General features: G+C 42.3%; 1 protein-coding gene across 1 annotated transcript in view; it reads left to right on the plus strand.

The window, feature by feature from the left end:
* The window catches only part of myo10 (myosin X), a 262,007-nt gene that overhangs the window by 45,814 nt on the left and 203,143 nt on the right, over window positions 1-13,050 (plus strand). Inside the window, exon 2 of the mRNA XM_068001886.1 lies at window positions 2,882-2,980. Within this exon, the coding sequence (XP_067857987.1) occupies window positions 2,882-2,980 (99 nt within the window). The remainder of the gene's footprint in view (window positions 1-2,881; window positions 2,981-13,050) is intronic.

The following is a 13,050-nucleotide window of genomic DNA, read 5'->3' on the forward strand; positions in this document are numbered from 1 at the left end:
ATGATAGGCACATCACCCAGACACACGCCCACTTGCTTGCAAGAGAAGGTGGCTCATAACAGGAGGCAGCAAGTGGCAGTGGTATTTAACCCCTTGAGCCTGTTCCGCCATTCAATGAGATCATGGTGGACCTGTGATTGAACTCCATATACCCACCTTAGGCCCATATCCCTTAGTACCCTTGGTTCACAGAAATCTATCAACCTCAGACGTGGAATTCACAATTGAGCTACCATCAGCTGCCATTTGCAGAAGAGCGTTCCAAACTTCTCCCACCCTTTGCATGTAGAAGCGTTTCCTAACTTCATTCCTGCACATCCTGGTTCTAAATGTTAGGCTATGTCCCCTATCCCTAGTATTCAAGTATAGGAGACCTCCAAAAACAGGTACAAATGTATCGGCAGCCAGAAGCAATAATCCAGCCGCTAACCTTTAAATCCTGCATGGTCCCTTTAAATATCGCTGATGGAGTTGGGGGGGATCCTCCAGGCACTCTAAGACATGTTCAGGTGGTCGTGGTTAAGACTGTTTATTGAGTTGAGCGTTAAGTTCCAAAATGGCGTCTATCACTTTAAATCAGCTTTGCACACTGTATCCATTTTCTCCTTATTTTACATACTTCCGGCGTTTGGTATTTGCGCATACGCTAACTCCTATACCAAGATGGCGTCCGGTGCACATCACGCTGGAAACGTGCATGCGCAGTCAAGACGCCATCTTGGATGTTTGGGAGGCCACATAGCACTGAAACAATGAGTGCTGTTGTTTAATAAACCCATACATTTTTGGCCTGTGTGCAGCCTACGACGAGTTAAAAAAAAATCGCAACAATATTGAATTTGTTAGATTTCTCATTGCAATGCTGTTACAAAAAATTGAAATGTGCTGTATTCACAAATCCGGCTAGGGTCTTTGTTTGGTAATGTGAAGTTAATTTTGCTTTCTATGACCTGTTCTAGACTAGGCATAAAATAAGCCAATTCCTTTGTATAATGATTGATCTATTTAGGAGTTCAAACCTATGATCAGGTTGGCTACTTTTTAAACCACATAATGACTTCAGTAAGCAGCCAGAAGCGGTACTTTGGACTGACGTAATGTCCAGACATTGCTAAAGTCCAAGTGCTGTGACTCGGAAGGTCTCTTGATTACTGATCCTTTTCAGCTTGGAACGATGTTTAGAACTAGCAATAAGAAATAGGCACCAAACTGCTTTACGTGTCAGAAGGCATGTACGCAAACACATGAATTTTTTTCTTCAGCTCTTTTCGCTGAAAGTGATCTTTAAATTTTATAGAGAGATCTGATGACAGGACACAGTGAGCTTAGAACCAATGGTAATCAATGTTTACAGTGAATACTGTATGGTAAACTGATGTATTGACTAACTGACAGTTAGGTGTTTGTTTTCAAAATGTACAGTTAAAAGGTTGATGTGCAAAGATAACACATTTAAAAAAAAAACTCTGATCCTTTTTATATGACAAGATGTTCAAGGATCATGTTTAAAAATAAAACATCAGCAGCCATCGGCTGTGAACATCATTGCTGATTTACAATTTAACTGTTTCCTCCAGCTATTAAAACTGATCAATGATTCATGCGAGTTGCAGAAGTGACCTTTGGAACAAAAGCGCTGTTTCTGAACTGTTAATTAGCTGTGACACATAATTCCAGACTATCCTGGATGTACGGCCTTATGCTTAATTTGAGAGCATGGGGGAGGGGTTCTTGTTTGGAGGCTGAATTGTCTGCAGAGCCCTGTGGGTGAACACATTGCATGTGTTTATGGTGTATAGACACCCTAAATTATGTATGGGGAAGTAGTAGTCTGCTTTTGTAGCTTGCCAGCAAAAGTCAAACTTTTTGGTGTGTTCATTTTTATTCCTTTTTGCTGATTTTATTTTTTAGCCCTCCTTCAAAAATTTCCCCTTTTCCCCACCTCTCTTCTTTGATGGAAGATTTTCATTGGAGAAAAATTGACATATTTTCTGTTTTTATGCAAAGTGTTTTTGAGGACCTATTGCCCCTTATAATGCTGCTTGAGCTTTATGTTAACTCTAAATTAATGCAGATTTCATGTGGGAGGGTACAGTAAGTTAATCTGATTTTTGTTTGGCTGTCCATGTCGTAGCTTCGTGAGTCATTTATTGCAGCAAGTGTTTTTGAGGAGGGCATTCCATATTTAGGATGCAGATTAAACCAAAACCTATGGATTGTGGGTACCTGTACATACAGAACCAGTACTGGGAGCTAGGGGAAGAGTAATAGGAGTTAATAATGAAGCTTCAAACTTAATAAAGCTTTGGTACTGCTCTTAATTCACAGGTAGTGGCAGCTTCTTCTGGTTAACTTCTAAATAGTCAATTTAAAAAAACAAAATTTAAAAAAAGGTTAAATAAAAATGGACTAATAGCCAGTGCCAACAATCTGAGGCAGCTGTTACTTGTGATAACAGTTAAAGAGCTGAATAAGACAAGCAGGTGCAAATGTCGACTATATTTGTGTTTACTAACCTCTTTCATTATGGCAAACAGAATATATTGACAAAAATATAGTGAATGCGCAGTTGAAAACTAAATAAATAGACTTGTACCATTTGTGTTTAAATGCTAAAGATTTTTCATACTGAACTTTGAGAGTCTGCAGAAAACCTTAGAGAATACCATGTTTGGTACACTATCTGACTCTAATATTGATAAGAAACAATTACTAAATCCACCCATTTACCATGATGGGAATGACTGTAATATTTTGTTCACTACTTGTGATTTAACCCACAAAATTCTAATTGTAAATTTACCCAGAACAAATGCAGGTTTTCTCATCCTTTGATTTCCTTTCTTCCCCCTCCCCCCACCACCCCCTTCCTTTGCTGCAGGGAACGCGGGTCTGGTTACAAGAAAATGAACATCACATTCCAAGTACTGTTTCAACCTGTGCAGGAGGAGTGATCAACTTCACCACAGATTGTGGCAAGGTGAGTCTGAAACTGGGCAAGTGTTTGACCTGGCTTTGTCTGAACTGGAAACCTTTTTTTTTCTGTTGAACAGTGTTCAATAATAAACTATGTAATAACTCTTTTTCCTTTTTTCCCCTCCTGTTTCGAATCACTAAACACCAGTTTTTGGATTCAATCTACTTTGCGAGACATTGAAGAGTACTTGTTATGAAAATGTCTCTGCTGAGAAACTAATTTTTAAGCAATGTATTGGGCTGTCAATATACAGCCTGAGAGCTTAGCTATGTTTCATACTTGGACTCTCGCAGTGAAAACCTGTGAAGTTTGCTTAGTGTTTATATCTGATGTAAATTACTTCCTACAGTGATTTCTCATGAATAGTTCCCTTTTATTCAGCATTGTGTAAATATCTCACTAATCTATCTTAAAAGAAAATGCCAAAGTGATGCTACTTGTGGCTATAGACCCAATTTTAATTTGAGGTGTGAGTGCTGGGGCTGGAGTGAGTGGGAAGAGCCCACAGCAGTGCTGTGTTTGAGGCCCAGGCCATTTTAATTCCCTGGCCTCATTACCATCTTCCAGGATGGATTCCCGCCTGAACCCGTTGGGAATGAGGAGGAGTCTGGCAGGCGGGAGCCAGATTTTGGCCAGGGACTCGAACGGTCCCCGACACTAAGGTAAAAATTGTAAAAATCTAAAACCTGCCTCCAAACCGTCCATTTCCGGTTTTCACGGGGCGGGGCAAGAGGCAGGCAACCAACCCACTGTCAGGAGGTGGGTCCATCAGTAAAAGCTTTCAAGGAGCCTGCGGGCCTCCATTTTCAAAGCTTTTTTGATTTTAGCCCCTGGAGGCCAGGATTCCCGGGTCTTCGACTTCATGCCACGTGAAAGAAGGCCTGAAACTGCAGTTAAGTGCCTTTATAGCACAGCTTGTGGGCCCGGAGGAGCAGGAGTGCTTCCCCCAGGCCCAACAATCCTACCTGCAGCATTCCCACCCCCAATGATCGTCAATCCCCAATATTTTTTTTAATTCCCCCCCGCCCAATGACCCCCAATTTCCCCCCCCAATGACTGACCCCCATGTCTGCCGATGCCCCCCCCACACATCCAGCCCATCTAACACCCACTTGAACATGTCCTTTTCCTTCCTCTGCTCCCGTCCAACTGAGACCAGCTTGTCAATCAGGCAGGAAATAGTCAAAAACCAATAAAAGACATCCTTACTTCAAAATCGTAAGAACATCCAGGAAACCTGTACACCTGGGTTTCGACCCCTTCCCGGCTCCCGGCTAAAATAATGCCAGTTGTTACTGATGGGCCCGGCACTGAGCGTCATGGTCACAATTGGCAGTTAAAATTGCGTCAGGGTCTGATGTTGATGAGGCCCCCACCTCCCTGTGCCAGATGGACAAGATGCTGCCGGAAACTCAGCAGTTAAAATGACAGTGGGCACAAACATGTTGGTAACTCAGCGGGAAATACCCAACTGCTATTTTAACCACCTGCCTGCCCATTCCTACCGGGTGGGCAAGGTTAAAATCGGGCCTTTAATGCTATAATCCTCCCCTTCCCGTTTGTGGTTAATGATCAGCAATATAAGTATGATTATTTATCAGAATAACTTGTTGGACTGAGAACAGCATTAAACCTAATGGAACACAAATAAGTTATTTGTGCATTAAAGAAGCCCAATGGGTGGGTTTGAGTTACCCACTGCAAGGTGTGGTATTTCTGGACATATTAGAGAATAAAAACAGCTCATTGGTAACTAGATGAGGAGAGGACTTGACTGCCCTAGCGAGGTATAAAGTCTAATTTGGTAGGGATTGTTTTGTAAAGTCTCTGATTTTAAACTGGTACTGGAATTGATAATATAATGTTGTCAGCAATAATCTGCCAAATATATATTAAAAAAATGTGTGTATAAAACTGAATAGCACCATTGTTGCTTCCAGGTTATTTAAAAAATGGCTCTGCTCATCAGACTGCAATTGTGCATTCCTATATAATCAAGAAGGCTAATGGAATGCTGGCCTTTATATCTAGAGGACTGGAGTACAAGGGGGCAGAAGTTATGCTGCAGCTTTACAAAACCCTGGTTAGACCGCACCTGGAGTACTGTGAGCAGTTCTGAGCACTGCACCTTCGGAAGGACATATTGGCCTTGGAGGGAGTGCAGCGTAGGTTTACTAGAATGATACCCGGACTTCAAGGGTTAAGTTACGAGGAAAGATTACACAAATTGGGGTTGTATTCTCTGGAGTTACGAAGGTTAAGGGGTGATCTGATCGAAGTTTATAAGATATTAAGGGGAACGGATAGGGTGGATAGAGAGAAACTATTTCCTCTGGTTGGGGATTTTAGGAGTAGGGGGCACAGTCTAAAAATTAGAGCCAGACTTTTCAGGAGTGAGATTAGAAAACATTTCTACACACAAAGGGTGGTAGAAGTTTGGAACTCTCTTCCGCAAACAGCAATTGATATTAGCTCAATTGCTAAATTTAAATCTGAGATAGATAGCTTTTTGGCAACCAGAGGTATTAAGGGATATGGGCCAAAGGCAGGTATATGGAGCTAGATCACAGATCAGCCATGATCTTATCAAATGGGGAGCAGGCACGAGGGGCTGAATGGCCTACTCCTGTTCCTATGTTCCTATCAACAAGCAACCTGATTAAGGCAATGTACAATGACCAATGTGATTGGCTCACTATTTCTGTGTTAACTTTGTAATTCAAATTGTAAACTGTATATGATCAAGCCATCAGGAAAAGGTTTTCTGACCTTTTGCAGTGAGCCTTTTGGGTTGATTTCCTTTATGACAGTTTACGCACTGTGCCTGAATTCTTCTTTCGAACTATACAAGGGCTCAGCTGAAAAACATATTCAGCTCTTTGTGTTCAACGCGCTTAGCCCATAAGTACTGAAAACTAACTGTTATGACCCTCTTGTTGCCCTTGCTGAAATCAGCTAATTCAGCACTGACTGGAATCAAACCTGGGGGCTTTCTGCAGTTTGTTTCTTAGTTTTGCAATGGGTTGTGCCTTCATCCATGAGGCTGTGGGTGAAACATGTAATCATTCCTTTTTGTATTTTCTCAATGTACCCAGAACACACGTACTTCAGAGACAAATGAGCAGTTGGACTCAGAAGATCTGCCTTTGCTAAGGTTTTATCCAGTGACGTTAATTTCTGTATTTACTTTATGAAAATATAAAAAACAAAGAATGTGTGTGTGTGTGTGTGTGTGTGTGTAGATAGTGCTTTTTAAGTTTGTACTGGTTAAGTTATTAATCCATCAACATTGATGTCCGTGTACAGCAAGTGTGTGGGGATTGCTGACTTTCAAATGCTTGTCGTGACATTTTCTCCTGGCAAAAAAGGTCAGCTGACTGAAAAGTGAATGAAACTGCCTCCAGGACCATTCTTACCATCTCCCTGGGCTCTGCCTCAGCCTCGATCTTGCCCCAGGCCTATAACCTACTAATTATGTTTTTCACCCTACTTTGCCTTTTCTCAACTTGTTATTTCTTGCTCCCACATCCCACTCCTCGAGCGTCACAAAACAGCTCCTCGTCTAGTCTCCTTGGCCAGAATAAACAACAAAACCAAACAGCTCACAACAAAACCAAAAAAGGAAAAACAGCTCAAACGACTCAGTAGCTTCGCAATCACAATAAAAGCAAGAACAGGAAAAAAAAACAAAAACAAGTGAACGAATGATAAGAAGTGAAGACCCAAAACATCTAAAAGAAACAACATTTTTAAAAAAATGAGCAGCTCCTTCAACCACAATGATATAGAGACTAGAAGTAGATGTGTAGCTGCCCTGCTTTCTCCTAAGGCAAGCCCCAGCTCCCGCCCAGCTGCTTTTACAGGCAAGCATATTGCGGTCGCTTCCAGACAGCCACCGCTGCCCAGCCCTTGGTACCCACTTTTGCCCCAGTACATGCTGACTGCAAGATTTGGCCTTTTACTCAAGTTATAACTTTTTTTAAAAATCAGCAAAGCAACAAGGTGTGAGAAGCATTCCAAGATTGGCACATCGACAGACGTGAGGGTTGGGAGGAAGGTGGAAGACTGAGGAATATAAAGTATTAGGTAGTGGGACATGAGCAGAAAGGCAGTTATAGCAAAACAGAGATGCATTTTTTTTGTATGTATGGAAAGACATTGGAGATAATGGGACTGATTTCTCTCTTGGGGAGGGGGGAGCCCTGCTGCTACAGTGTGCTGAAGGTGCGCTGTGCCTGTGAGAGGAGCGGTGGCCGCAGGTACAGCAAGCAATTAGGAAGGCAAAATGGTATGTTGGCCTTTATTGCAGTGGGGTTGGAGTATAAGAGTAAGGAAGTCTTGCAGCAATTATACAGGGCTCTGGTGAGACCACACCTGGAGTATTGTGTACAGTTTTGGTCTCCTTAGCTAAGGAAGAATATACTTGCCTTAGAGGCGGTGCAATGAAAGTTCACTAGATTGATTCCTGGGACGACGAGAGATTGAGTCGAATGGGCCTAAATTCTCTGGAGTTTAGAAGAATGAGAGGTGATCTCTTTGAAACGTATAAAATTCTTAGAGGGCCTGACAGGGTAGATGCTGAGAGGCTGTTTCCCCTGGCTGGAGAGTCTAGAACTAGGGGTCATAGTCTCAAGGTAAGGGGTCGGACATTTAGGACTGAATTGAGGAGGAATTTCTTCACTCAGAGGGTTGTGAATCTTTGGAATTCTCTACCCCAGAGGGCTGTGGATGCTCAGTCGTTGAGTATATTCAAGGCTGAGATCGATAGATTTTTGGAATCTAAGGGAATCAAGGGATATGGGGATCGGACGGGAAAGTGGAGTTGAGGTCGAAGATCAGCTATGATCTTATTGAATGCCGGAGCAGGCTCGAGGGACCGTATGGTCTACTCCTGCTCCTAGTTCTTATGTTCTTAATCTTCCTGTCCTGGTCCATTTGCAAGGCCTGGGTGTGCTCCTGGCACTGGTCCACCCCTCGAAGAACCTGGTGCTGGGCTCGCAGCAGTAATGGGTACAGAGCTATATGCTGGAGAGGCCTGCAGCTATTCTTCTGGCCACTGTCATTGTGGTCTTCTGCCTACTGTTAGGGAGCAGCAACCAGAAAGCCTTGAGGTCCTATGCTCATCCTGGCAAAGGATGGAAATTAGCAAGATAAATGAGTGAACTTGTTACGTCAATCTTTGGGTTCCCCCCCCCCCCCCCCCCCCACTCCTTTCCCCAAGAGCCCCACAGAACCTCTGGCCTGCAGAGAGTCCTGGCACAAACCCCACTGCTGGGTTTCTTTGGGCACCCCTCCTTAGGGCAGATCATGGGCTAATAAAGAAGAAATCGAGACAGGAAAGGCAGGGATAGTCCATCCTGCCTCATCTGCATCTTTGTGCTGGGCCTACACTTGCAGCAGGCTCAGGCACATTATCTTCATTTTGTTAACCCCATCGTTTCCCCCCCCCCCCCCCCCCCCCCCCCGCTAAATTCCAGGGCACCAAAGTGGGGGTGGAGACCTTACATAACCGGTCTCTGACCCCATTTCCTCTTTGCTGTACCTACGAACACAGCATTCCCTGGGCACAACAAAGAGGAGAATCTACCCCAACTAGCTTATTAACATTTGATTCCACAGACATTTTGTTGCTCTCAAATTCCCACTGTTTAATTAACAATCTGCATTGTGCTTGTGCTGATTTAGTAACAAACTAAATTGCTGCCCATCATTTCACTCCCAAGCTTCTGCTCCTCCGTTTGAGGTAACACTGTGTAAACCAGACCTTAAACTTTTGCAGAATTGAAATTAGTTGACCATTTGCATAAACTAAGAAGCTAATTCTTAATTAAGGTCACAGTTTTGGGATCAGCAGATGGATTGCATAGTCTTTTCTCGTCCTGTACTTTTTTCTGTGTTCCTAAAATTGATTTTAGTATAGAGCATTAGTTTTTAGGAGTGGTACAAATTCTTTCATTCAGCACTGTATAATGATTTGGCATGTAATTTATTAAAATTCTGAACTTGCTGTGAGTGCTGGTACAGTGTTATTGTATTACTGTTTCTGAGGTGACAGTATTGATCGTACTGTGTCTAGTGTACCATAAAATCTTGAGATTTCAGTATAATGGTTGTTGTGTTGGTGCATTAATGTGGATTCTAATCTAAGAATACAGTTATACTGCCACTTTTGTGTCACTACAAAATGGATTCTAAAAGTGGCAATAGTAGTACACTTCAGCAAAAGGAGGTTTCAGAACAGAATTTGAATTCTCAGATTTCAGTGTAACTCCAGTTACAGACTATTACCTGTTCCTGCTTTTATGGCAGTCAACCATCTCCTTTATAGCCTTCAGTTAAAAATAAACTGTGAAACTTTATAGTCCAGATTTAAAATCTAACAAAAAGTATTGATCTGATTAAATACCAAAAAATATATAGTTATTAAAACATTTCTGGAAAAAGTGACCTGATCATCAATACACTTTCTAAAGCATAACTGCATACCGTAAAATCTGCTGCTGTAATTATAGAGGGTTTAGGCTTAGCATATTCCAGAAAAGATTTAAGGGTAGAAATTTGGCCACCTAGCGCCTGTAGTTTCAGTGCTATGCGGCCTTCCATAGTGCCAAGATGGCGTCTTAGCTGCGCACGCACGTTTCCAGCATGGTGTGTGTTGGACGCCATCTTGGTGTAGGTATTAGCACATGCGCAAATACCAAACGCCGGCTGCATGTAAAGTAATGAGAAAATGGATACAATTAGTGTGCAACGCTCATTTAAAGTGATAAGTCCCAAAATGTTGTCTAACACTCAACTCAACGCACGACAATCTGAACATGTCTTAGAGTGCCTGGAGGACCTCCCCCAACCAGCGCTATTTAAAGGGACCATGCAGGATTTACAGGTTAGTTGCTGGATTATTGCTTCTGGCTGCTGATGCATTTGTAACTGTTTTTGGAGTTCTCCTATACTTGAATACTAGGATAAGGGAACATAGCCTAACATTTAGAGCCAGGGCATGGAGGAGTGAAGTTAGGAAACGCTTCTACACGCAAAGGGTGGGAGAAAGTTGGAACGTTCTTCTGCAGATGGCAGTTGATGCTAGCTCAATTGTGAATTCTAAATCTGAAATTGATAGATTTCTGTGAACCAAGAGTATTAAGGGATACAGAGCTAAGGCGGGTAGATGTGTTTAGGTCACAGATCAACCATAATCTCATTGAATGGCGGAACAGGCTCGAGGGGCTAAATGCCACTGCCACTTGCGGCCTCCTGTTATGTGTCACCTTCTCCTGCAAGAAAGTGGGACGTGTGTCTGGGTGATGTACCTGACCTGTCATGGTTGAATAGCTGCCAGTGTGTGTGACCTGTGAGTTGTGGGTGTGTGGCTTGCAACCGTGGTAATGTGTAACGGTGAGAGGAAGCATGTGATTGGAAGAGTTGAGCACTGATGGAAAGAGTTTGTTGGTATGTGGGTGATGGGGGGTGTAGTGCATGGAGCAGTGGATGAGGCTAGTGGTGCAGTTGGTAGGAGACGCCACTTGACAGTTCACCTCGCACACCTTGACCATTTGTGTCAAAGCATTGAACTTCTTCCTGCACTGCATCCATGTTTGTGGTGCTCTGCGCCTGGCATTGACTTCGTCCCCTGCTGCCCCCCACTGCCTTTTAGGCATATTTCTGGAGGGACTCTTGCCCCCCTCCCCACTTCGGATATAGGATGTCCCTCCTTCTGTCTACCTCTTGCACCAAGGCCTGTAGTGCATCATCAGAGAACCTTGATGCACGCTCTCTTGCAGGCCTGGTACAAACTCTGGCAGATTGGTGAGGTCTAGCGTGCAGATTAGATGATGTGGGATTTAGTAGTGCGCAACCTTTGTTCAATGTTTTAACATTACTCATCAGTTTGTAAACATAGGGACAGGAGCTGAATCTGTGTTTTACGTGTGCGAGTCTGATCTCCGTGCAGACAGCAGTCTGTTATTTTAAGCAAATAACAGGCACTGGCTATCTTTTAAGAGATTTTTACGAGACAGGCTGCCATTGAGGTTGGGGCACCCCTGCTGGTGGAAAGTTCAAATTGCATGGCATCCTCATGGCAATGCTAATTCGGAATACTGCTTGAAGGTGAGTACTGAGCCAGGACGAAATTCTCGTCCTGCCTGCGCAAGGGCCTCTGGGCACGGGTTAATAGCGGATCGCGCTACTCACACCCAATAATAGGCCCTATCCATTTATTTCCCCGCCCCTATTGTTTTTCTTTCAACTCATGACTATTAGGTGCAACAAATGTCTTCAAGATTTAGAGAACATAATGCATGTTTTAAATAAAGAAAACATGTTTATTTTATTTAAGGTTATTTAATCATGAAAAATATTTACTTTTTCAGAATTCTTCGAATACTCTATCACTGGAAGTGACCCAAGAGTATTGCATATAATTAAACATTACAAAAATGGGGAATCTCCAAAAGTGGTATTCTTAATACTCTGGCGTATTGTGCATCCCACCTACTCCTCCTTTTGCCCCATCATTGGTATCTGTACCCCATCTAGGCCCCACGCTCTGGAATTCCCTCCCTGAATATCTCCACCTTCCTCAAAAGCCATCTCTTTAACCAAGTTTTTGGTCATCTCTCCTCCTATCTCCTTTTGCTCAGTGTCTATTTCTGCCTGTTATTCTACTTTAAAGGTACTACATAAATGCAAGTTGCTATTGGTGAAGTTATTTTTTGGGCTGGTTTGTGGATCATATCAAAATTGTCCCAAAAAATTACCTCCTTGAGTGGAAAAAATAAACCACTCCGATGTACAAGGGAATGATTCCTATCCATGCCTTTGGGAAATTTGTTTTTTTGCCAGATGCTTGACACATACTGAAATTCAGTGGTGTTCTACATGTACACAGATTCAAATTTCAAGGGAAGTGTGTTCAACTCACTGCTAATAAAAGATACACTGATACGTGCAGGAACATGACAGCCCGCCGACTTACACTGCATAAATTGCTGTATGTGTAACGGCTTGTGACAGTTGCTGGGGTAGCTCATCTGCCTATCCTGTCAAATTGTCAGAACCGAAAAACCTAAGCATCTGATTGGATATTTTGAATCTAAACAGGAGCTTCTCTGCTAAATGGTTAAACGTGATTCACAAGACATTTTACCAGGTTTAATAACGCACATTAAATGAGACGTGATCAGTGATGTGATTAGCTGGTGTAGAATGTCAATAGGCTGTTTTCTCACCTCTCAAATAAAAGAATTTTATAAACATTTTTTTTCTGAATACATAACATCGGGTGAGGTGGATATTTTAAAAGCACTTTCCTTGCCCAGTTTTGTTCTTTGTTTTCTAAATCCAGTTTGCTTTCATCATAATTAACAGTTGAATCAGAATTAATTCTAGTTTAAGACAAATGAGCATTAAATGATGTCTTTACAGATTTAGTTTCTGATGAATCTGTCCGAAGCCTCATTCATACTGGTACCCAGATCATTCGTTTTGTACCAAGATGATAATATTGCAGCTGTCCTTTTACTGTGGCGTTACAATGGAGCAGCTCAGTTAAGGAAAACTGGTATGAATCAGACTTCTTGAAAAAGGCACCAGCTTGTCTAAGACATTGTAGACAGCACTTTCATGAAAGCAGCAAAGTTGTATTCTCTACCGTAGTTAGGACTCTGCTTGACGGCTTCCTTTGTGGTGCTAAAGTAATGTTAAACATATGAGTGATATTGGTGGACGTAGGCGGAACATTTTGTGTGGCAGATCCTCTGTCCACTAAGTCTATGCAGACATTAACATGCTTATTTTAAATAAGTGAACATCTCTAACCCAAGAGCGAACAAAGAAATTTCATATGAGCACACTAACCATTTGGCTGCTAATAGTAATTTCTAAGCTATGGATCTCAAAGCAAGCATCTGTCAGATTTTATGGTACTATTTATACTGTAGCTTTTAAACGGGCATTGTTGCTGTAAGTCTTTTGGGGAAATAAGTCCTCTACTTAATTATATGCTTCGTAAATACTGCACATTATCACTTCAGGACACTTCATGAGGAAAATATCTCTGAATTTCTCTTTGG

Source organism: Heptranchias perlo, chromosome 2 (genome assembly GCF_035084215.1).
Source record: "Heptranchias perlo isolate sHepPer1 chromosome 2, sHepPer1.hap1, whole genome shotgun sequence".
In the NCBI taxonomy this organism is placed as follows: Eukaryota; Metazoa; Chordata; class Chondrichthyes; order Hexanchiformes; family Hexanchidae; genus Heptranchias; species Heptranchias perlo.